The 26,490-nt window shown below is 37.9% G+C and overlaps 1 protein-coding gene across 1 annotated transcript in view; it reads left to right on the top strand.

Moving 5' to 3' along the window:
- Positions 1-18,011, top strand: part of rxfp1 (relaxin family peptide receptor 1) — a gene marked incomplete at both ends in the record, with an annotated part of 111,026 nt that extends 93,015 nt beyond the window's left edge. The window contains 13 exons of the mRNA XM_079838672.1: positions 4,032-4,103; positions 4,328-4,399; positions 4,767-4,838; positions 5,038-5,106; positions 5,365-5,436; positions 7,094-7,165; positions 7,470-7,541; positions 7,783-7,854; positions 8,362-8,433; positions 9,585-9,814; positions 14,351-14,761; positions 16,489-16,707; positions 17,701-18,011. Of these exons, the coding sequence (XP_079694798.1) occupies positions 4,032-4,103; positions 4,328-4,399; positions 4,767-4,838; positions 5,038-5,106; positions 5,365-5,436; positions 7,094-7,165; positions 7,470-7,541; positions 7,783-7,854; positions 8,362-8,433; positions 9,585-9,814; positions 14,351-14,761; positions 16,489-16,707; positions 17,701-18,011 (1,816 nt within the window). The remainder of the gene's footprint in view (positions 1-4,031; positions 4,104-4,327; positions 4,400-4,766; positions 4,839-5,037; positions 5,107-5,364; positions 5,437-7,093; positions 7,166-7,469; positions 7,542-7,782; positions 7,855-8,361; positions 8,434-9,584; positions 9,815-14,350; positions 14,762-16,488; positions 16,708-17,700) is intronic.
- Positions 18,012-26,490: the final 8,479 nt, after the last annotated feature.

The raw sequence follows: 26,490 nt of genomic DNA, 5'->3' as shown, positions 1-26,490 counted from the left end.
GAATATCTGTTTGAAAAACTTCCAGTCAGAGTTAGGAGGAGCGTAGATGTTAAATAGAGTAACCAATGAGCCCTCTAGATTTCCCCTTACGAGAATAAATCTTCCCTCTATGTCCTTTTTTTCAAAAATGGGTTCAAAACTAGTCTTGTTAGATATCAATACTGCCACCCCCCTCCTGTGCCCCCCCTTATATGATGAAGAGTACTGATGTTTAAAGCCCAATCTTTTTAATTTAGCGTGTTCTGTATCCGAAAGATGCGTTTCTTGTAAAAACGCCACCTCAACTCTCTCTCTTTTTAGTTTAGTTAATATTTTACTTCTCTTGATGGGGTTGACAAGGCCATTCACATTATAAGTTGCTATTTTAACTGATTGCATTCAGTGTAAGGGGAAAAATGAGAAATGAAATAAACCCCAAAAAAAAAAAAAAAATGAACATGAGTACCAAAAAGAATCACAGGTTACATCCCACAAACTACAAAGAACCGCAGCAGGAACTGCTGCAACACTCAAAACACAATAAGAACAATAAGAACAGAAATAAAAAGACTTCCAACTGTGGGGTCTTAATATTGACCCTGATGAAGCCCTGATGGAAAAAGGGCTCTGAGGTAAAGCCTCCCCCCTAACAAGTGGGAGAGGGCCTTCATGCATGATAACGTCTCTGTCTTGGCAACATATAAAAGAAAAACCCACCGACGTTTACATTATACCATTGGTTATGCAGCCCGTTCAAAGTTTCTTTAATAAACAGGACGTGTTAAAGGTCTTAATTCCTCTCTCTTCCGGGAATCCCGAACGGAAAAAGAAAAAGAAAATAACGACTCAACGGACTCACCCGTTATATTTCCAGTGAACTCGCGCACAGCAGTTTTCAATTCACTAACAGTCATCCTGAATCCTGGTGTCTAAAAGCCTGTAATTTTTCCTTATAATCCAAAGCCCTGCCAGCTCTGTGCCGGTTCCCTGGTCTTTTGACGGTATGCCACGTGAACCGCTGAATCCGCTCCAAAAGCGAGACCGGGTGTTTAATTACCGAAACCGGGAACCCCCTCTTCGCTCTTCTGTAGCCTCCTCCGCCGAATCGTACATCACAACTCCCTCCTGGTAGAAAACTCTGAACCTGGCGGGGAACGGCGTCTGAAATCGGATTTTCTTCTCCTTCAATATCGCTTTTGCTTCGGCATATTCCCTTCGCTTTTTCAAGACATCCGGGGCATAATCGTGATCGAGGTTGACTCTTTTCCCGAGATATTGAAATCCTCGCTTTTGCCAGGCCATTCTCAGCAGCTCTTCTTTCATCCTGTAGCTTGACATCTTGACAACGATGGACCTCGGCGAGGCTTCCCCAGGCGGCCTCGGCATCAAGGCGCGGTGAGCTCTTTCCACTCGAAGTTCAAATGTAGCCGGAAGCTCCAAGCCCTCCCGCAGCAAGCACTCCACATACATCACCATCGATGGGGAATTTTCCTCCGCTCCCTCTTTAACGGCGTGAATTCTGATATTTTCTCGTCTGGAGCGGCCCTCTAAATCAGTCAGCTTAGCGTCTAGGTGTATTTGAAGGTGTAGCAGCTCCTGCACGGTATCCTCCGCCACTTGTAACCGTGTTTCAGTCGCATCAATCCTCTTCTCCGCCTCTTCGATCCTAGTATTAGATTTATTAATTTCTTCTCGTATCGCATTCAGCTGCTGACTGCTGTCTTTTCTAAACTCTCTCAACTCTTTAAGTATGAGGCCAAAGTCCCCGGTCTCACTTTGACCCGCTCCGAGTTGCGTATGCGTATCGTCATCGTCATCGTCATCCTCCATTACGCTGCTAGGCGATGAAGTTTGGCTAGCTCCTTCGACGTCGAGTAACTCCTTCTGCTTTAACTTTTTATTTTTCCCTTTGGGCATTCTCGAGACCCACTGTCTTAAATCACTCTGTAAACTAAGTTTGTTTCTAAATATTCGAGTTGTAGTGGGTAACTATGTCCGAAATTGTCGGGAGCACGTTCTCTAAGCTGCCATCTCCTGGTTCGTCAAACCGGAAGTCCACTGACATGGTTTTCAAGCTATTGTTATCAAATTTTTTGGCGTTCAGAACATCTTAAAATGCACATATGTAGATCATAGAAATCAAAATTTTCGTGAGGGGCCAAGCCCCCCCTAACCTCACATTTGGGATCTCATTAATTATAAACCTGAATACATTGTATGATTAAGGGATGTACAATATGATCATGCAGAATAAGTCATTCATTCATTTTTGCGTAGGTATAAGTAATAATAAACAGCCAATATCCTAATATGCATAGTTGCATACTAGGGGTGGCACGGTTCACAAAACCCACGGTTTGGTTCGTGTCACGGTTTTAGGGTCACGGTTTTCGGTTCTGGACGGTTCTTGTTGTTGTTGTTTTTTATCGTTAACACTCCAGAAATTTACTTCAGCATATGATATATAGCTTAATCATCCACAATTGTTATATCATGTAGAAGTTGTTTCCTAACTGGCTGTCTACCGACACATTGGCGTAACATTTTTCATGTTAATCATGTCAATTTTGATCAGAACAATGCACTGTGGCTTTAATTCAGCTGACCTGATTAACAAATTTCACCATGAAGTGTTCCGTGTGTTTCACTATCACCATATGACATCCAGCGCTTTGAAAAGAAAAAAAAATACACGAAAACACAACACTGCCAGAAGTTTTTGCCCAAACTTCACAGGCATGTTTAAATTATTAAAACTAGAAGCATATCTTAACTTTTAAATGTTACATTTATCATGTGAACTACTTATATACAACATGTTATATATGCATGTGTGTATGAGACAGAGGGGAACACGGTCGCATTTGCAGCAGATATATGCTGCCCATCATAAATGAAAGCATGAGACAGACAGGGGTCGGAGGAGAACACCGGAAAATGTGACAGAATGGACAATATTTGTCTGTATTTGCAATACACGAGCCGCGGTTCAGCTGCGCGAGACAGGGTGCGCGCGGCTCCCGCTCTCCATACGCACTGCATCTGCCCTGCTTGCTATACGTCGCTGGCGCATCCTCCAACTCTGGGCAGCATTCCTTATCTCTCCCACTTGCATTTCTACACGTGACGTGACCTGCAGCACTCCACTTTTACTTTATTTTACTGTATGTACACACACACACCTCTTATTTCGCGCGAAAAGGACACCCACTGTCTGAGGTAACATACGGGCACGAGGATACATTGCGCATGTGTCAAAACCGTGCGACGCACGCGCTCCGAATCGGGACAAGCGAACCGAACGGTTCGTTTTTTTTTTTCATGTACCGTGCCACCCCTATTGCATACTAATAAGCTGCTAGTTAATAGTGAAATTGGACCCTAAAGTAAAGTCTTACCAATTTTTTTTTTAATATCCTCACTGGGGGCTGAGCCCACCTAAAATGAAAATCCTAGAAACGCCCCTGGTGTAACCTACAATTTACAATAATTGTCATCAAAACTTTAGCCATAGTTTACATCCCTCCAGAGTACTGTTATATTGACACATGACTAAGCAATTTGTCTTATTCGTAAACAATGAGACAAGGACTTGTCATTCTGATGGCACTGACATGTTCATTGACACAGATATTACTTTTGAGAGATGAACTAAGGATTTCAAGCAAGAGACTGGCTTTTGCAGGTAATCCATGGTGTTTTGCTATTTGTACGTATTGTTTTGAGAAATGCACTTACTGTTTTGCAAATGTCGAGGATGATTCGAGAAATGCACCAAAGTGACTGAGAAAAACTGTAAAAAGAAATGTTTCTTGAGCAGCAAATCAACAATGTTTGTAATGATGCTGAAAATTCAGCTTTGTCATCACAGGAATAAATTATATGCTAAAATATATTCAAATAGTAATCAGTTCTTTAAAATTCTAATAATATTTTACTGTATTTCATTATTTAAAAAATCCTACTGACCCCAAATGTTTAGTAGAGTAACATCTTGTGTTACTTCTCCTTCTTCTACCTCTATTTAATGCTTCCTGTAAACTGTGTTTCAGGTATCTCCAGCACAACCGGATTAAAGCAGTGCACCCGCATGCTTTCAGAGGCCTTTACAATCTGACGAGACTGTGAGTTTTTAAAGTCAGCAGACATTTCTGTTGTCCTTTCAAATAGGCTACCGTAAAACTTTCTAATCAGCCTCCTTTGCTGCCTTTCTTCAGAGAGTGATGAATGGGCTCTCAGTGAATGACAGACACTTTAGTTTGCTTATTTGCTTTTTTTCTATGGGCAAATGCCTTTAAAATGCTTTTGGCTACTCGCAGACAGGTGCAATCTCTTATTTTTCCTTCAGGTATCTGAGTTATAATCGAATTACCACCCTACTTCCTGATGTATTCCAGGATTTGCACAAACTGGAATGGCTGTAAGTGTTACTTGTCATCTGCTCATCTGCTTTCTAAATCAAGATAGATTTCCTCATTCAGTGCTTTTATTCTTCAAATCAAATAACTGCAACAGCAGCTGTCAATCAATAAACTTTATGCATTTATGAATACTGACCATATAGACAACACAAAACGGATGTTCATTTCTATGTTGTATCAGCTAAGGAGTGATTTCTTTAGCACTCATTTGCAGTCGCCAAGGATTTGCTCTAAAGAAAAAGGAGTGATTTGAATTTCCATCACACATCTAATTGAATGCCATTGAATTATGGTTCATAACCCCTATGCGCTTCAATTTGTGAGGCTGCAGTGATTTTTAGTGAGTTTTTCCTATTTTTCCTGAAGGATTCTGGAGAACAACAATATTCATCACATCTCCTCTTTGACCTTCTCTGGTTTGCGCTCCCTTGTGCTGCTGTGAGTTTCAGCCTGTTGCTATTTTGGTGACTCATCTTCTGCCTTTCAAATGTAAATCTCATATTTTAACAAATGCATAGGAGCCATTCTCCATTTATTTATTTATTTATTTATTTATGTTTTAAAATGTGCTGCACTACTACTTTGTCTTCTGAAGCTTGTGCTTATGTGTGTGTGTGTGTTTGTGTGTGTGTTTCAGAGTGTTGTTGAACAATGCTCTCACAAAGCTTGATGATATTTGCCTGGAGATGCCACGATTAAACTGGCTGTAAGTGTGAATACAACTTTGTCATGATAAAACACTTGTGTTTTTATTTTATTTCTATGGTTAGATAGTTTGCAGTGAGCTCTTTAAATTGTGTTCCCAATAAATCAATGTATGCATTTAGCTTTAATGTAAATGATTTGGTCCTTTAAGCTGATGCTAATAAATAAGTAGAATTGATTTGACTTTTTCCTGTCTTATTCTTTTCCTACTCTTTCCTACATTTTCCATTCACCCTCTTATTTCTATTTTTGTCTGCAGAGACGTTGAGGGAAATAAGATTGAGATCGTGGGAAATGTGACCTTCAGGTCGTGTAACATGCTAACAGTGCTGTGAGTATTCCCACCCTCCCGTAACAGCTGCTCAAAGCTCTCTTCCTCTCTTTCCGCTATGTATTCAACTCAGATGACCCCAATGGACATTACAAATGTATTCCAGTATTTAAAAAGTAGGGTACAACAGGTTATTAAAGGGATAGATCACCCAAAAATGATCCTCAAGCCATCCTAGGTGTATATGACATTCTTCTTTCAGACGAATACAATCGGAGTTATATTAAAAAATGTCCTGAACGCCTTCCGTATTCAACTTATGAAGAAAGTGTAACACCTCTTGCAGTTCAAAACGCTTACGCTACGTCCTACATCGCGCCAGTTACGCTTTTTTTGTAAGTTGAATTCGGAAGGCGGCCCGCAGGAAGCTAGATATTTTACTTTATAAAGTTTTAAATATGGATATTTTTCTTACACAAACCCATCGATTCGCCTTTATTAATGCCCCGGAGCTGTGTGGAGTAAGTTTATAATGGATGGATGCACTTTTTTTGGCTTCAAATTTTGGGCTGCTATTCACTGCCATTATAAAGCTTGGATTAGCCAGAACATTTTTTTATTTAACTCTGATTGTATTCGGCTGAAAGAAGAAAGTCATATACACCTAGGATGGCTTGAGAGTGAGTAAATCATGGGCTAATTTTCATTTTTGGGTGAACTATCCTTTAAGTCCTACTGTGGTTTTCTGCTCCTCTTCCATGTTTATGATCATCAGTGGGAGAAAGTAATGGCGAAGACCCAATCAAATCTAACATTCACAGACATTTACCACAGTACATTTTCATATAACAATGCTATACAGTAAACAGAGATTGATTGTGGATGAATGTTAGATTTGGTTCGGTCTGTGCTGTCTTGAGTTTGGTAAAAATGTTTGGTAGCACTTTATTTTACAGTCCTGTTCCCCATGTACATACTATGTACTTATTATAGCAATTACAATAGCTTGGTTATAACTAGGTACTAACCCTGAACCTATTCCCAAACCTAACCTTAACCCTGTAGTTACTTTATTTTACCAGTACTTTCTTTAGTAACTACACTGTAAGTACACTATAAGTACATGTACTGTAACATAAAGTGTAACCAAATGGAAAAAAAGTGTTTTAATGGTATACAATTTGTCATAATATAAAGTGAATCATAATATATAATTACATTTTTACATAATTTTTATACTGTGACTTTTAGCTCTGTTGTACCCCACTCTTAATATGCATAGTTTGAGGTCCGTCTTGCCAAAAACACCAAAAATTAGGTCAAAATATATTTTTAGGCAAAGCATTTTCATCAGCGTTTCAATTTTTAATCACTGTTCTGCAGAAATCAGAGCAATAGACATATCTGCCTTTGTTCATTTTGAAACCTAGTTCAAGTAACATGGAAACATTTACATATTAAGCAGAATAGCAATGTGTGTGGACTTCAGTAATGAATATTATGCAATATTACCCTATTATAATTTCACTGATTATATGCAAGAGTGACTCTGTTGATTAAAGGTCCGATCCCATTTACCTTCTAAATTGATTTTTGTTTTTGCACTCATTACCATTGACATTGTTTTGTACTCCTTCGTATTTCTTGCACATTCCATTCCTCTGAAACGGTCAACGTGTTTCTGTCCACCAAGATAAATGTTTTGTTTTTTTTTCAGGGTCCTCCAGCGGAACTGCATTAGTTACATCCATGTGCAGGCTTTCTCTCTGCTTCGTAAACTGGGCGAGCTGTAAGTTCTCAGGCATTCCACCATAAATATTTGCCAAAATAATCACCACAAAGTGTTCACTGGAGTATAGTCGTGACCCATTTCTGTGCTATTTTTGAGAAGCTAAGCAACAAAAAAAAACAACCTTCCTTGCATGGATTTCCTTATCAATTTCAAAGTCAGGGTTGGTCCTACTCCCATCCAGCTCGACTAGTTATGGGACATCAGTTCTCAAATAGTTTGGCATCAGACTGGCTTGCTCATCAATTCTGTCAACAAACGCCTATTTGAATGAAAAAGGCACTCATATTTTCTCTTTCCACAGGGATTTGTCCAATAACAGACTCAAAGCAATCCCTCCTGATCTTTTTGTCAATCTTGGAGACCTGCTTCAGCTGTGAGTCTTTCATTTAGATGCACATTAAAAACCCCAAGCTGTACGCCATTCTTCTGCAAAGAGGAGGCAAAACTGTTATATTTATTCCAATATAAAGTGCTCCAGTTCCATTTGATGTTCGTCGGTTTCCCAGTTAAAAACTAATCTTATATTGTCTTATATTGCAGTGTTTATTGTTCTTTGCACAATATTGCATATTATATTTTGTGTTTTTTCTCTATTTCCTTTTATTTGTCTGTAGGAATATTTCGTATAACCCCATCATGGACCTGCAGGTGGACCACTTTGACAAGCTGCATAAGCTAAAGTCACTGTAAGTCTTGTTATAATTTTCTATGATGTTCTGTACAAGGGTTTGAAGCTGAAATCGAGGAAATGTGAAGTATGCTTTAAAGATGCTGCAAGTGATGTTATCCATTTTCTAATTTTCCACAGTGAATATTGTGACTAAACCAAGACACACATAAGTTCTCTCCCCCTTTTATACCTCTCTGTTTAAAAACAAAAATTCACCACAGGAATACCGTGCAATTATAATAATGTGCTGTTTGTGGGCCCCTTCGTTTCAACGCAGCACAATGGTCCTACCCAAACTTCACACAGTGAACATTGCCTTCGCCTCTACTCAACAGAACAAAAACAATCTGCTTTTAGGTCATACTTCAAAGGCTTCCAGATAGCATCTTGGGCACAAAACTGCATTGTTGTAAGAGAAGGAAAAGAAAAAAGAGGGCTAAAACATTGTAATGTGAACACTGAAATGCGAATTATGGTGCTTTTCTAAAGAGCGAACCCTGAGAGAAAGCTTTTTGTGTCACAGGAGCATTGAGGGAATCGAAATTGGGAACATTCACCGAAGGATGTTTGAACCTCTCAAGAACCTGACTCACATGTGAGTGCATCTTTTTTCAAAAGCTTGCTCAGTTTTTTGAAACTTGATTAAAAACTCAATTTTCTGAAGTTGTCACCATTGAGAATTATTAGTTTTTTAATGGTTCAATTGTTAAGTGTTGAGATTGATATCAAGATTGAATCAAGATATTCTGTTTGAAACGCCTGACAACAGAATATCGCTATACGGTAATTATTTGTAACATTAAACAAATGATGGATTTTCTCTCTGGAATATCCTCATTAAAAAAAGATAAAGACAAACTCTTTAGTTCTCATCCCAGAAATTGACTCTAGTATTTTGTTTTCTATTAATTATTTATGGTAATCATTTTCTCAGATGATCTGCTGTAGTAATTGGGAGTGGTTACGATGTATCGCCTGAAACATGGAAAAATATGCAAGGGTGTTTGGAATATATAATGGAGTGTTTGCAATTCCCTTGTCAATCTTTTCAGCTACTTGAAGACCCAGTGTTGTGTCTTTCTGCTTTGCAAATCTTGCAGTACATATTTTACTCTGTGAAAAAATGAGAACGCTCGATGAATCTTGCAAGTAATTTATACTCTCGGATTGAGACTGGGAGTGTGCTTTTTTTTTAGTTGACTGTGAAATTCAAATCAAGACTTACTTTCCGTTTCTGGAAATATATCAGTTCTGTTCAGTGTTATTCTCTCCTCTCTTCTTTTGTCTTCCCCTTTATAAACTCCTTTCTCAGCCAGGACAGGTTGACTGACAGAAAAAACGCTATCATATGTTCAATTAGGCAGGGAGTTGAAGAAATGAGAGGACAAAAGAAGAGTTTCAAGATTATTACAATTTCATTACATTAGTAAATACTGTAAATAGATAGATAGATAGATAGATAGATAGATAGATAGATAGATAGATAGATAGATAGATAGATAGATAGATAGATAGATAGATAGATAGATAGATAGATAGATAGATAGATAGATAGATAGATAGATAGATAGATAGATAGATAGATAGATAGATAGATAGATAGATAGATAGATTTAGACGTGACATTTTGTTTAAATATTTGAGCATAAATGAATCAATATTCATGAGCTTAGCCATGTCGTGACAGGACCAAAAAGAGGATCTGATTATGTTTGTCATTTGTGCTTCTTTCTTTTGTCTTATCAGCTACTTTAAAAAGTTTCAGTACTGTGGCTATGCACCTCACGTCCGCAGCTGCAAGCCCAACACTGATGGCATCTCATCTTTCGAGGACCTTTTGGCAAACATCGTGCTGCGTGTCTTCGTCTGGGTTGTCTCGGCAACGACATGCTTCGGCAACATCTTTGTGATCTGCATGCGATCCTACATTCGCTCGGAGAACAAGCTCCACGCCATGTGCATCATCTCTTTATGCTGTAAGATACAAAATATCATGCAATGTCATTTTAAAGTGTGACTTAAGTGTCTAAGTTTAAGATTCTGAGTTTAAGATTGCAAGTGCACTGCTCATCATCTCCTGGCAAAAGCAATTCCACACATAATTAGTCTCAGGCAACTTTCTTTTTTGGTGTTCTTTATTTATTTACCTCCAACATTGATCAAAATACTAGGAAAGCTTGTTTCCACCACCGAGTAAAAAAAATTAAAAGGTAATTGCTAATTTTTTATCTCACAATTTATTACAATAATAAAAGTCATAAAAACGTCATCAGAATTGCAAATTATAACGAGAAATAGTCCGAATTGTGAGACATTTTTTCCTGAATTGTGAGAAATAAACAAGTTCTAAAATCCGAATTGCAAAATAAAACAAAAAGCTAAAAGTTCCAAATACTTTTAAAAAAAATTTATTCCATGGCGGAAACAGGCTTCCATAAAATACTGTTTGGCCTGACATGGATTAACGTAAAAGTGCTTTGTGTGATATCAATTGGAAATTCAAGATTTCTCATTCAGATGAGGGGAAAAAAATCAAAGGTGCTCTTTAGAGAAACAGGCTGATAGCCTGAGGGCAGCTCATAGCTGGCCAACAGCATTCAGAATCTGCGTTTACCCGACAGTGTTCACTCTTGACTGAAGTAAAACCACGTCTCACTTTTTATCGCATCTATTAAGTCAGGGGTTTTCAATCTTTTAGATGCCACGGACCCCCAAATATGATCATCCCTGTGTGATGAACCGCCATCCTAAAATGTATAAGGCATCTGTCTTTTATAAACTCTCAATTTATACACAAAAAAATTCTGTTATAAATCTAAATTTAGTTTTAGTTACATTATTTTGTTCTACTCAATGTAGTAATGTATTATTATTTCTTTCTTTCTTATTTATTTAATTTTAATCTACATTTATATTAATCATCTCATTTAATAGATTAATAACTAATACACATTTGTAATTTTGTATTTATTTAGATCTAATTTATTGCTTTAATTTATAATCATAGTTTTTTTTATAGACTTTTCCATGGACCCCCTGTCACTCTCTTGCCTGGGGGTCCCCGGACCCCTTTTTGAAAACCCTTGTATTAAGTCACCAATACAGATTGACCACTGATGGAAGAAGCAGATGCTATGTTTCATTAACACTTTCCTAATTCATACTGCACACACTATAGCCTTCTCTCAAAGGAAACGGCGAGCCAGGAAATAAAAAACCAGTTCTTTGATTTCTGCTCTTTGATATGGGCTAAATAAGAGGATATCAAAGTTGTGCACTGGGCATCTGTATGCTCCAGAGAGCGCTGCCATGGGCAATTCAGATGAGTGTAGCCTAATTCAGAATACATGGAAATCAATTGTTCAGAGTGTTCACTTTGAAGTGTGACAACACTTAGATGTAGCAACATTTACAGTTTTTTTTTTACATTTATATTTCATTCCTTTTTTACATTCACCTATCATACACTGATCAGCCACAATATTAAAATCACCTGCCTAATATCGTGTAGGTGTCACTTGTGCTGCCAAAACAAGCATTGAGTCCGCAAGACCTCTGAATGTGTCCTGTGGGATTCTAGCACCAAGACATTAGTAGTCCTACAAGTTGAGAGTGTAACCTCCATTAATCAGATTTGTTGGTCCAGCACATCCCATAGATACTCAATAGGATTGAAATCTGAGGAATTTGGAGGCCATTTGCACACCATTCCTGCACATTGTAGGCACTTTTGGCAGTGGACAGGGGTCATACACAGCAAACTGTGATGCATTGTGTTCTGACACAATTCTATCATGGGCAGCATTACGTTTTTCAGCAATTTGAGCCACAGTAGCTTTTCTGTGTGATCTGACCAGACAGGTGAGCCTAACGGAACAAAAATATATGGAAATATACTGCACAATATAATGCAATATATTACGTAATACATTTCCATACATGGGAAACTAGTGCTTTTATTTTTATTTCATAATTGACCCACCGTCAGCCTCGGGAATAGTCTAGTAATGCTAAGACTATGCAATTTTCTAAATGCTCAGTAGTGGATCGTGCCTGAATTATTTCAATATATCCTCTGATTATAACGGTGTGATTGTCATAGGTAAAGTTTCTCTGTTAAAAGTGAGAATGTGAGAAATGCTCAACGTTTTAGGGCACCTGGGGGGGCTGGAGAAGAGTCAGACGTGGAAAGTGGCAGACTGGTAATAAAGGCTTATTGATGTTCAGCCTGCTGTCAGATTTCATCAAGAGTTTTTATTATTCTTTGTGCTTGGTCGATGCAAACTGTGCTACAAAAAATAAAACTGTTTTGATTTTTCAGAAAATCAATCTAATTGTCATGATCCTAGCCTGTGTTCTGTCATGATCCTAACCTGTGTTCCTCTGTCACGTGTGAGCAAGGATGATGCAGAGTGAGAATCCAAATGCAGCACTAACATTTAATAACAAACAACAGAAACAGAAAATCCAAGAACAAGAGTAACTACAAAGAACAGGCAGGAACAACGATGACAAACTACAACTGAAGCACTGGGGTATATATGCACAAAGAGAAACAAGGTTAACAAGATAACAAGGTTGAGTGGCTAATAGGCAACACCTGGGGAAAACTAATCATCATGAAAAACTACAAAGCACTACAAAACATTAGAAAATCTAGACGCACCCTAGTGGCAGCAAATCTAATTTGCAGCCAGGGTAGTCTAGCAACTCTCCGTTGGCTTGGGAGCTGGAAAAACCTAACTCTGGTCAGGCCAATCACATCGTGTATAGAGTTGGTGGGCGGGCTTAACATAATGACGGCAGAGTTGTCGCGGTTCCGCGTGCTACTTGTAAACAAAGAACCTGGCGAACAGCGGTCTTTCGAATCGGCTCTGGCCGCGACTCTGGAAGACTTGGAGTTAAGCTTTTCTTTGAGAAAAGAACAAAGAACGACACTGAAGTCATTCTTAAGAAAGGAAGATGTGTTCGGAGTTTTGCCGACCGGATGCGGCGAAAGTTTAATCTATCGACTAGCTCTGCTTCACCTACTTCGTTGCTCTGGTTGGTTGTAGCGCTATCCTATTGCGTGCAGAGGGAATAGGATAGCGAACACAGAGCACACAGAGCGAACACAGGCTAGGATCATGACACTAATATGCTGGTTTAGTTTTATTTATTTTAAAATATTCATATATAAATCAGTATTTTAAAATAAATAGTGCTGGTAGTTGGAGAAACACACACACACAATGGGTGCTTCTCAATTCTTATTTGTGCATCCTCGTTTCCTTTCCTCACTCCGCGAGTATGGAGGAATTGAATCAAGTGAAATGATGTTGTTGTTGTAGTTTGACATGCATTTGTGTCGTGTACATGTAAATAATAATGATAATTATTATAATAATAATGAATAAACTGTGACAAGATGTAAAGGTGGAGGAGAATTTATACGTGCGTCACGTTTAGTCGATAAAAAAATTCCGCAAAGGATACACCTGTGTATCCTCGCTCATGACTCCTCAGAAAGCCTCCTCACTCCTTGATCTTCGCCTCCTCACAGTGCAATTAGAGAGCTGAGATGTCCTACAAGATGGCTGAGCTCAACCCGTTTCCGGGTCATAGGCCAGCAGCCATATCACCCTGTAGCCTAAGACTGGTTTCCCACTGAAGCTAAGCAGGGCTGAGCCTGGTTAGTACCTGGATGGGAGACCAACTGGGAAAACTAGGTAGCTGCTGGTTGATGTGTTAGTGAGGCCAGCAGGGGGTGCTCACCCTGTGGTCTGTGTGGGTCCTAACGCCCCAGTATAGTGATGGGGACACTATACTGTAACAAGCACCGTGCTTTGGATGAGACATTAAACTGAGGTCCTGACTCTCTGTGGTCATTAAAAATCCCAGGATGTCCTTTTGATAAAGAGTAGGGGTGTAACCCCGGCATCCTGGCCAAATTTGCCAATTGGCCCCTGTCCATCATGGCCTCCTAATCATCCCCATATATATACGATTGGCTTCATCACTCTGTCTCCTCTCCACCAATCAGCTGGCGTTCTGGCACAATATGGGTGCCGTCGCATCATCCAGGTGGATGCTGCACATTGGTGGTGGATGAGGAGATTCCCCCTTTCTATATGTAAAAAGCGCTTTGAGTGCCTAGAAAAGCGCTATATAAATGTAACAAATTATTATTATAGGATGGAGGACAGAGGAGCAAGGAAACGAGGAGGGATATTGAGAAGCACCCAGTGAGTAGTTACAGTATATACAGTAAGCACCTGTTTTGGCATCCCTCCACCTCCCCAACTTTACCAACATAATTGCAGAATCTTGCTCAGACATCAGACTCATCTTCCAAGCATTAGTAGTTCCACTGGGGGGTACTCAAGTTGAAGCTGCTTCCTCAAGCCCCTCCACTGCGGACAGCAAGCCAAACACATGTAACCTTAACAGCTTACAAATTATATAGGAAATTGTGTTAACCTCATCTGTTTTTGTCTAGCTTACAAGCTCCTTCTCTGTTCTCTGCTACACAGGTGCAGATGGTCTGATGGGCGTCTACCTCTTCATGATTGGCGCCTATGACCTGAAATTCCGAGGCGAGTATAACCGTCATGCTCAGGCCTGGATGGATAGTGTACCCTGTCAGGTGATTGGATCTCTAGCCATGCTGTCAACAGAGGTGTCAGTGCTACTCCTCACATACCTCACCCTGGAGAAATATATATGCATTGTCTACCCCTTCCGGTACCTGACCCCTGGCCGCAGACGCACTGTTACCATTTTGGTGGTCATCTGGATCTTGGGCTTTGTTATTGCTTTCCTGCCACTGGTCTTTAAAGGGGCTTTCAGAAACTTCTATGGAACCAATGGCGTTTGTTTCCCTTTGCACTCTGAACAGCCAGAGACTCTCGGAGCCCAAATCTACTCCATTGTGATCTTTCTGGGTACGTGAGAATCCCTTCATTTTGTTGAAAATATGTTCTTTTGGACAAAAGAGCACAATAGTCGGGTTCTGGCAGTAAAAATATCAGTCATTTTCTCCACTGAGTAATAGATTTTTAATGATTCTGTATAAATATTTTAAAGGGATAGTTCACCCACAAATAAAATTGTCACCATTTACCAAACCTGTAAGACTTCCGTTCATCTTCGGAAAACAAATGAAGATCTTTTTGTTGAAAAGATTTTCTTTCTGTCCCTCCATAGACAGCTACGCAACTACCACTTTGACGCTTCATAAAGAGAAGTTCATATAGATATCTTAAAATTTATCATGTGAATTGAGTGGTTTAGTCAAAATTTTCTGAAGAGACTTGCTTTATATGATGATGTTTGAATTTAGGCTTTTATAAACATATAAACATTGATCAGCAAACATAAACAGAAGCTCAACCGAACCTGCTTGATGCATGAGAACAAACCCCATTGGTTCTTGAGGAAGCTCAAACGTGCTGTGTAACACACGAGAATGAACCTCATTGGTTCTTGCGGAACCTCAAACGTGTTGCGTAACACACGATAATGAACCTCATTGGTTCTTGTGGAAGCTCAAACATTATGCGTAACACACGAGAATGAACCTCATTGGTTCTTGTGGAAGCTCAAACATTATGCGTAACACATGAGAATGAACCTCATTGGTTCTTGCGGAAGCTCAAACGTGCTGCGCAACAAATGAGAATAAACCTCATTGGTTCTTGCCGAAGCTCAAACGTGCTGTGTAACACACAAGAATGAACCTCATTGGTTCTTGCCGAAGCTCAAACGTGCTGTGTAACACACGAGAATGAACCTCATTGGTTCTTGCTGAAGCTCAAGCATTATGCGTAACACATGAGAATGATCCTCATCGGTTCTTGCTAAAGCTCAAACATTATGCGTAACACATGAGAATGAACCTCATTGGTTCTTGCTGAAGCTCAAACATTATGCGTAACACATGAGAATGAACCTCATTGGTTCTTGCCGAAGCTCAAACGTGCTGTGTAACACACGAGAATAAACCTCATTGGTTCTTGCTGAAGCTCAAACATTATGCGCAACACATGAGAATAAACCTCATTGGTTCTTGCTGAAGCTCAAACGTGCTGCGTAACACACAAGAATGAACCTCATTGGTTGATGTGTTAGTCGATGATGGTTTATATGTGAATAAAAGCCTAAATTCAATCTGTTAATCATATACATATCATCATATATGGTGAAAATCAAGTCTGGAATCAAAAAGTGGTTGGTCATTGTTGCTCTCTGTTAAAGTTTTTTTTAAAGATTCAAAACTATGACATTGAGGCACAATAATTCCCCCTTCAAACATTTACTTCTTTTTTCTACTAACGTTCCTGTTTTACCAGCAGTCAGAGTTGTTGGACTCTTTTGGTCCTGGTTGGGAAATTGTTCTCTCTGTGAGTTCTCAATTTGTTTGTATGATAGAGGTCATAATGAAAGGTCTAGGTTTAGATTGGGGGCATAGACATTATTGAGAGAGCACTGAAGAAATGTGGTGGGATCCAGCAAGTCCAATCATCTCAACAATAACTTAATTTTTTTTTATATGAGGTGTTTAAAGTGTATTGTTGTGGAGCTTGTGTTTTGTATTGAGGTCATCCTGCACGTTGATGAACACTTTTCACTGTTATATGTCATGTTAAAAACATATCCTGTTTCCAAATAGGTCTCAATCTGGTGGCTTTTCTCATCATCGTACTCTCTTATGGAAGTATGTTTTACAATATCCAGAGAACAGGAACACAGACAACCAAATACACCAACCACATTAAGAAAGAGCTGACCATTGCCAAGCGCTTCTTCTCCATTGTCATCACCGATTCGCTGTGCTGGATTCCCATTTTCATCCTCAAGATTCTTTCACTAATGGAGGTCGAAATCCCCGGTAAGTGCCTCATGGGGCCCATGTAAAGTCTTCAGTGCCATTGATTATTTTTTTTCAAGGAAAAGTCTGAAAATTAGCTGAAGCGGAATCTTTTTTCAGCTTTTTTTATTCATCATGCTCTTTTAGTCATCAGTGTTTACAAGTATTGAAAAGTTAAAGGGGTCCAAACATGTGCAAGTAACACAAAGAGCATTCAAAACTTTTACTTGACCTTAAAATCCAGGGCTAGAAAAAGAAAAATTCTCTCATAATCTACTGTACAGTGCTGTAAGCGTTACTTTCTTCCATGGAACAAAAAAAGAGATGTTTTGAATAATGTTATTTTGTATAATTACAATGCATGAGATTTTAAACTTTAAAAATTATGCAAAAGCACCATAAAACTTAGTTCATATGACTATATTCTGAAGTGATTTGTATGAGAAACTTAAAAAAAACTTAAACGCTTTTTGTGAATAAAACATTCACTGATTTTGTGAACTGATTTGTACTTGAATATCAAAATATCAGTTCCTTGTACAAAGCCATCATATGTCTTTAGAAGACTTTATAGTACACATATTCAAAAATTCACCTTTTGAGTGCCACTGAAGAAAGGAAATCTAACAGATTTTGAACAGCATGAGGGCAAATAATAACATAATTGTATTTTTTGGATGACCTATGCCTTCAAATGTTGGATATATTTATATATTTCATTTTGAAATCATTTTCAAAAACATCGAAAGCTCTTTTCATCCACATAATATTCAACAATGGCTGAGCAAATGACACTGTTTCACTTCTGGGACATTTCACCAGAATATTATAGCTTTTGTTCCCATCCTTTCTTTGAATAATGTTTCCAGAGATAATTAATGGCCAGTTGAGAAGTGGACTGCCTTTGTCGAAAATGATTTTTCAAAGAGAAGCAATCAGCAAAAAATGACGAGATATCAACCCTCAATGCATAATTTTCCTCCCCATTACTTTTCTGGAATGAACCCTCTGCAGGAACCATCAGCTCATGGGTCGTCATCTTCATTCTGCCGATCAACAGCGCTCTGAATCCCATCTTGTACACGTTGACCACGCGGCCCTTTAAGGAGACACTGCTGCAGGTGTGGTCCAACTACAGGCAGCGGAGACCCCTACTCAGCAGCCATCCGCCTCATCTACCTTCCTTTACCTGGCAGGAAATGTGGCCTCTGCAAGAAAACAGCCAAACCCTTTGCTCCCCGGACTACCTGGCACATCCGTCTGAAATGTCCAACAACTCCGGGACCACCCAGTTACTGCCCGTGGAGGTGTCGAATGGGACATGAGGTGGTCTGATGTGGTCCTGTCATCCGTATCCGACAGAGCATACTTTTTTTTTATGAATGTCTCCATGCATGTCCTCAATCAGAGCAGGGATAATAATGATGCACAGCATATAAGGAGTGTTCGCCATCATGTGTGCGTGTGTGTGTGTGTGTGTGTGTGTGTGTGTTATTAATGACAAAAAGAGACGAAGACAGAGAGTGAGATGTTTGCAACCCCCTTCTGAAAAGACCTGTTGGTTTATGCTGGTCTATCTGGTTTAGCAAGGAAGAACTGCTGGTCAAAGGGATTGTTCAGTCAAAAAATATAATTCTGTCATCATTTACTCACCCTCATGTCATTCCAACTCATTTGATTTTCTTTCTTCTGCAAAACACATAATAGTTTTGTGTGTTTTTGTCCATACAATGATGGGGTCCAAAACTAAAACTAAGCCTTGTTAAAGGGGTGATGAATTGAGAAATCAACTTTCTTTTGAGCCTTTGATATATTAAAGTTCATCGTGATGATAGAATATCCTGTAAGTTTCGGAGTTGAAAACTTCCCTGTTAGTCAAAGAAAGCTTTAATTGACACCAGGCCCAGAAAACGCTCAATCTCAGAATATGTCGACCCTTGACGTCATCGTATGCTGAAACGCCGCCTCAAGCCCGCCCACCGACTCGTGGAGCTAAACGGGTCATGCCCCTGAGCAATAAACATGCCGGTTCCAGTTCCCGTGCGCAAGACATTGCGAGTTTTTTCGCTTCATTTCAACGCAGAATCGTTTGTAAACAAGATACCGGTCGAAACTGCAGACATATTGAGATTAAAACAATGCTGTGCCTTCTATATTGGATCCGACAGGAATGGTGCAACACACTTATGTGAGTAAAACATGTTTTTTTATATGTGATAGTATTGCATTGTTACAGATCATATTGATTATGTGTATGTGTCTAACTGAACATACCTTAGGAGAATCCTTTATTTGAGGTGTTATTGGTTCATTCGTGATCAGACTTGCAACGTTATGGGCCAGGACTCGCAAAGCCCAACGTCCCGGGGCTATGTGTTTTTCAGATAGGCTACCAAAACGTAAGCCCGGCCTGCCGACGGGCTATCTTAAATAGTGAAATAACATTCCTTTCTTGCACGCGTGTATGTGTGTACGGTTTGCTGTTATATTCACTGATTGGGCTGGCCAAGTAATAAAAAAATAACATTCCAATCAATCGCGGGTGGATGAGATATGAATCATTGTGTTTGTTTGATAAAGACATTTTGCGAGTCCTGTGAGCGTTTCCCCACACGCCTTCAAAACAATCCCCACATGTACTGAGGGGAGCTGAAGCTCATTAAATATTCAAATCTTATCCAATCCTAGCCGTGGGCATTTACTTCCAAGTCTTCAGTGCGGCCTATATAAACCAAGCGTTTCTTGAGAGAGCCTCAAAACCAGGGCAGAATTTAGCCTATTACTTATTCATTATGATGTTTTTGAATGTAAAATCCACGCAAACGTCATAAGTTGACCTCAGAAAACAGTATAAAATTGGTAACACTTTACAATAAGGTTGTATTAGTTAACATTAGTAAATTAATGTTAACTAATGAACCTTATTGTAAAGTGTTACCATAAATTTTTCTAAACCCAGTTCATGACCACTTTAATTGAAATAATAAAAAAAAATGAAATAAGCAAAATTTCTCATCATCATTTAGCTTATCTTGATGTACTAAAATAACTAAAACTGAAACATATTTATGAAAAGTTACATTCAAAACTATATAGACTAATATAAAAGCTATTAAAATGACAACAACACAACATTTCTAACATTTTAACTAAATTAAAATGGAAACAGAAAACAAAAAATCTACGTTTTAAGCTAAAAAAAGGCATATGCATCTTGGATAAAACCACTGGAGCGCTGACACTTTTGAACCCCATTGGCTTTCATTGTATAGGCAAAAAGAGCTTAAAAGCTTTGTATAAGTTTTTAACAACATGAAGGTTAGTAAATGTTGACAGAATCAACCCTTTAAAGCTATAGTTAAAGGGATAGTTCACCCAAAAATGAAAATGCTGTCATTAATTACTCCAAACCCGTGAGACCTTTGTTCATCTTCAGAACACAAATGAAGATATTTTTGATGAAATCCGAGAGCTCTTTTACTCCTCCATAGACAGTATTTAATTAACACTTTCAAGGTCCAGAAAGGTAGTACATAACAGTCTATTTTTTTGTTAAAATAGTTTTTGTTAAAATGTGACTCCAATGGTTCAACCTTAATTTTATGAAGCGACGGGAATACATTTTGAGCACAAAACAAACAAAAATAATTACTTTATTCAACAATTTCATTCTAGCCAGTGCCAGTCTCCTACGCTGTTTCCGTTGTAAGCAGTGCAGCGCTTTCAAATTCGACGGATGCTGTTCACGTGAGCACCACCACGCATGCGCGGGAGCTGCACTGTATTTACAATGTAAATTGCGTAGGAGACTGGCACAGGCTAGACCGAAATTGTTGAATAAAGTCGTTATTTTTGTTTGAATTTGCGTACAAAAAGTATTCTCGTCACTTCATAAAATTAAGGTTGAGCCACTGGAGTCCCATGGACTATTTTACAGATGTTTTTACTACACTGTAAAAAAATTGTGCCATTTACTTAAACAATTATGGTAACAATATTACACATAATATTTTTTAGTAGTTTTGGCTTGGTTTCTTTAATGGAATCTACCTCAATAAATCATGTAAAATCATTACAGCCCTAATAATAAATGACATAATATTCACTTTTTGGGTGAACTAACCCTTTAAGATGCCTGGTTTGGGCATCAGCACACCAGCATCCAAATACATACAGCTAGTGGCCAGCAAAGCTAATCTTTTCAACAGGGACATAACAGCAATTCATTTGATTGTATTGTATTGATAAGCCATTGATAAGGCTTAATCAGTTTGTTTACAAGTAGTGACTCGTCCACAGGGTCTTAAAAGACGTGGCTGAATAATAAAAGTGTTCACTTAGTGTTTTTTACCATCAGTCTGTGTTACACATTCGACTTTTACCCTTGAGTGTTGTATTGAATGACATCTTGTCTTTTCAGTGTTAGTACTGGTGTGCAGCTATTCAGTGTTTAAAATGTGTTTCTTGTCCGTCTGAAAATGTGTGTAGCATGTAAATAACCGCTGCTTTTTGTACCAAATGTAAATATATATTGTATAGAATTATTTTTATCAAGCCAAACTGGTTCAAGCGCCAAATGTTCTTACCAGATGTTGCAGGAGCTCCTTGGTTTCCATAGGAAATATCATGACTTATACTGTGAGGTGCAAAGGCAGTCCTTAATTAGAGACATCCGTCAGTCATTTTAATGGTCTTTCTCTTTCAAAGCCACTGGAGGAACAAAGTTATAATGTCCACTCGGTGATACCTTGCTTTTATTGGATCTTCAGAATGACTAGCTCACAGATTTTATTGAAATAACTCACTGTACAAGAAGCCCATGCATTATATTTGTCCATCCTTATTTGAATATTTTTATTTGAAACTGCTGACTGCACACACAATGCCATCCTCATTCAGGTAGTCGTATATAAAGATGTATTGGGATGAATCTCACGTCAAGAGTATATTCAGGCTATGTTTTAACTGAAAAATTGAAAAAAAGAAATAACTTATTTTATGAAGATAGAATAAAGCCATATTTAGGACATTCAAGAATTTTTGCACTGTGCCATTTAAACACTTTTTCTACCCAAATTCTCATTGCCATAGGCTAATGCAAAAAAAAAATCTTATAAAAAATGTTTAAATAGTAAAGTGTTCAAAATAATAGTATTTAGTGCATTATGTTTAATTATGCAGATTTACATTGTAAAAAATAAAAAATGTTTGGGAGTGATATATGACCTGGGCTGTTTTAGTGAGTTACCCAGCTGCAGTCTGTAACTTTTGGCGCTCAAGCGGTTAATAAACAGAACTGCATGTGTCTTGCGGAAGAACATATCAGCCGGAGCTACTTCTCTCTGTTTATGTCTATGGCGAGTCACGCAGGGACTGTGCTCTTCCTCTGCGGTTCCTACTAGTCTGGCCTGAAATAGTCCCAATATAAACATGATTCAGGGTAAGAAAAAAACACGGTTTGGAAAATGGATTCATGTTGTACACTCATTATATAATCTTGAACACAAAAGTTAGGGACAGCAGCTTTAAAATAATGATTAAGACAGTTCATGGACTTCAGGGTTTTATGTTGGATGACTCTGCTTTGTTGACACATTTAAAGGGTTAGTTCACCCAAAAATGAAAATTCTGTCATTAATTACTTACCCTCATGTCGTTCGACACCCGTAAGACCTCTGTTCGTCTTCGGAACACAAATTAAGATATTTTAGTTGAAATCTGATGGCTCTGAAAGTCCTCCATTGGCACAATGTACTGTACACTCTCAAGACCCATAAAAAGTACTAAAGACGTCGTTACAAAGTCCATTTCACTACAGTGGTTCTAAAATAACTATGAATCGGCGAGAATAGTTTTTGTGCGCAAAAAACCCCCTAAATAATGACTTATATAGTGATGACGATTTCAAAACACGGCCTCATGAAGCTTCGAAGCGTTATGAATCAGTGAGTCGAATGAGCAGTTTGGCAGTTTGACACGCGATCCGAATCATGATTCGACTCACTGATTCATAACGCTTCGAAGCTTCATGACGCCGTGTTTTGAAATCGTCATCACTATATAAGTCATTATTTAGGTTTTTTTGCACACAAAAACTATTCTCGCCGATTCATAAAGTTATTGTAGAACCACTGTAGTGAGATGGACTTTGTAACGACGTCTTTAGTACCTTTTAAGGGTCTTGAGAGTGAACCGTGCATTGTGCCAATGGAGGCCTTTCAGAGCCATCAGATTTCAACTAAAATATCTTCATTTGTGTTCCGAAGATGAACGGAGGTCTTACGGGTGTCAAACGACATGAGGGTAAGTAATTAATGACAGAATTTTCATTTTTGGGTGAACTAACCCATTAAAAGAGCGGTCGCCTAATTATTAATAAAAACACCATTAGTGAGATTTCCACAGTGCTCCTCTCTTACATATGGAAGTGTATCATTTACATCTGTGATCATTTACAAATATTGTTTTCTGACAGTGCCAACCCATCAAATGAAGAGGATATTTTCATGTTTCCCTCGAGAAAATCCTGTTTTGTTCAAGTCTTTCACAGAGATGACCTTTAATTTTATGAATGTAAAGATGACAAATAAAAAAACAACTTTCCTGGCATTTCACTGTTCAATGCTTCCTTGCTTTGTAAGTGTTTGTCAGTGATGAAGCTGTTGATATATTGCTTCATTTAAAACTCACCTGTCGCTACATATATAGTTTCCAAATGGTGGGAGAATGTGCTATGGGTGTCAAGAAGTATGACGTTATAAGGATGTGATTGACTCATCCATATAGTGATATCTCTATTTTTAATATTCTTTCACCTACATACATTCTGTGCTATTCATTACTCATCACTGTTTCTAGTATTAAAAAGCCACAAATGCCCTATAATAGAATATTACATGAATTAATGTAATCATTTCCCCCCTCATTTCTATCTTCTGGGACTGATACATAGGCTACATGCCGTCAAGACATGTGTTATCATGTTTTATCACATTCTAGAATTGAATTTTCTTCTATGGGGTGGGAAAGAGTAAGATGAGCATCACACTTAAAAATACCAGCAGCTATTCAGTGTTTAACATGCGTTTCATGTCCATCAGAAAATGTGTGTTGCATGTTAATGACTGCTGCTTTTTGTAGCTACAAAATGTAAATATGTATATTGTATAAAGTTACTGATATTCAATCTTGTTCAAGCACCATTCAGGTTCTTGTGCGAGGTGCAAAGGCAGTCCTGGTGTTTTAATTAGAGACATCTGTCCGTCATTTTAATTGTCTTTCTCTTTCAAAGCCGAACAAATTGATAACGTCCACTTTGTTTTTATTCTTGGATCATTAGAAGGACTAGAGGTTGTACACCAGGACATTCAATTCTACGGCCAGTCCATTAAAAGCCCTAAGCAGACCAAACCAGATGCACACACACACACACACACACACACACACAGACATACACAAATAAATCATAAAAAAACCTCCCTTGGTCCCTAAACAGAGAACAGGCAGTTGCGTCTCCACTATTTTTATTTTCTTGGGGGTGAATCGATAACTTCCAATATCTTGCATTTATTGCATTTTGTTTATTTAATGTTCCATTTTACCTTAAAATGATACATTTAAAGGTCACATTGTAAATTGTGCAGTTAAGCACATGCTATCGATTTTGCTGAACATATTTATTACCTTATCAGCTCCTTGAATCAATAACAGTTTATTGAAACCTGCCGACCGACAGTCCACCTATACTGGCCAGGAAAGATAATGATGGCTTTAAAACATCATTTTCTCTTTTTCATCACCACTAGGCTGGGCAAACAAATTTTTATATAAAAATCTATATTATTTGATGTTTATAACGTGAGTGAATCAAAAAGATCAGGGGCTTTCGACATTAATCTTAAGCCACCAAAGTAGCTATACTCACCAATAACTGGTTACAAGTGGACAGTGTTATCTTCTGAGCTATTCTGGGATGTGTTTGAAGTCTGCTGTCTTTTGCTTCATATTTAAAGGAATAGCTCACCCAAAATATCCTATAACTTACTCACCCTCAAGCCAGGTGTATATGATTTTCTTCTTTTAGCCAAATTCTGTTGATAAGGAGCTGAATATGATTGGTAGCCACTAATGCGCGCAATAGGGTAAAATGGGCCATCAGGTAAAATGGGCCAAATAAGGTTTTAGCATCATAACTCTTACAATTTTTACAGCCAGTCACATAAACTGATCTTGCATTGTTGTTTCAACACTTGTTGACATGTAACAATAGTTTTGATTGGTGTGAGTTTTTTATGGTGAGCAGAGCAGTGTTATATGAAGCTTGTCAGAGAAATAGTAAGGTAAGTGAGCCTGACATAGTACATTTCATCCATCATTAATAAGGGTACTAAAGCAATTATAAGTAAGCTTACCAACAAAGCAAAGATTTATGAACAATGTTTTGACATGCTCTTTCAAATAAAATAAAAAACGTCATTTTAGAAATGGCTGATTAAGCTAAAATAGGCCACAGTTTTCAGCTAAAATGAGCTGCATACACACACTTTTACACAGAATTTTTTTCGTCAAAGATGTTCTAATCTTTAACAAAATGTTTGAAAAATATTTGACCAGCAAGACACCAGTGCACAGAAACATAAACCTATACAACATGATCAATTTGTTTTTAACAAAAAAAAATGAATTATTCATTCAACTTTCTGTTTAATGAAATACATTTATGGTGTTGTTGTGGCACACTAAAGACAATAGTGTCTCTTAACTGTTAAAAATAAAATGATTTCAGCCGAAATGACGCATGTTGTTCTCTTTTTATATTGGCCCATTTTACCTGAATGTTATGCCGTGGCTCGAGAAGGTACCTGCTAATACTCTAACTCTCATAATTTTAAAACAATTATACTTTTTCGCATTTAAAATGTGTATACATATTTAGGAGACCCATGCTAATTTATAAAAATATCATTAGATCTCATGCATAGCTTATTTGATGGTATTATAAGTCATTTACCAAAACGTGGCCCATTTTAGCTGACTTCACCCCTACTTTATTGATCTTATTGATCAAACATAATACATTTTTATGTTTTTAATTAGTTTTATTTTTCCTTCTTTTTTTCATTTTTAATGTCAGCAAGCCCTGGTGTCCCTCGAAAGGTTAATAAGTTAATTAACCTCAGTTAATAATAATATTCATTTAAACCCAGGAATAGATTTTTGTCCACTGTAGTGGACATTATATTTTAGTGAATTTCTCTGACATCATATCTCACATGTCACAGTCTGGATAATGTCCTGTAAAGAGCACATTCAGGGCTTTGCAGAGATACCTAATGTTTGGAGGTTTCACCAGGACAACAACTTCTTCATGGTCTTTAAAAACAGCTGACATTAATGTTACACTCTTATTGAAATATGATATTTTATAATTATAATTTAAATTGGATTAATTTTCAAATTGTTTGTTATAAATTAAGGAAAATGTTATGGGGTTTCTAATCAAAATATGACTTCCTGTTACAAAACTGATTTCATAAATGTCCACTGTAGAGACGCCAGGACTTAAATCATGTTTATCAGGCATTTTGGAGGCATAACGAGTGAATAGGGAAAGAAATTACATGTCAATATATCTATGAAATATAAGATATTATGGTAACACTTTACATCAAGGTTCCCTTTGTAAAGGGTTCATAAAGGTGTTTTTAAATGACTAATAATTAATTTACAAATGCATTATAAATCGTTGATAAGCAGTTATAACTGCATGAATAAAAGGGGTGACTTTAACGCAATATAGTGAGC

This window comes from Gobio gobio (genome assembly GCF_949357685.1).
Source record: "Gobio gobio genome assembly, chromosome: 16".
Taxonomy (NCBI): Eukaryota; Metazoa; Chordata; class Actinopteri; order Cypriniformes; family Gobionidae; genus Gobio; species Gobio gobio.
The sequence above is the reverse complement of the archived record's forward strand: the minus strand, read 5'-3'. Positions and strand labels throughout refer to the sequence as shown.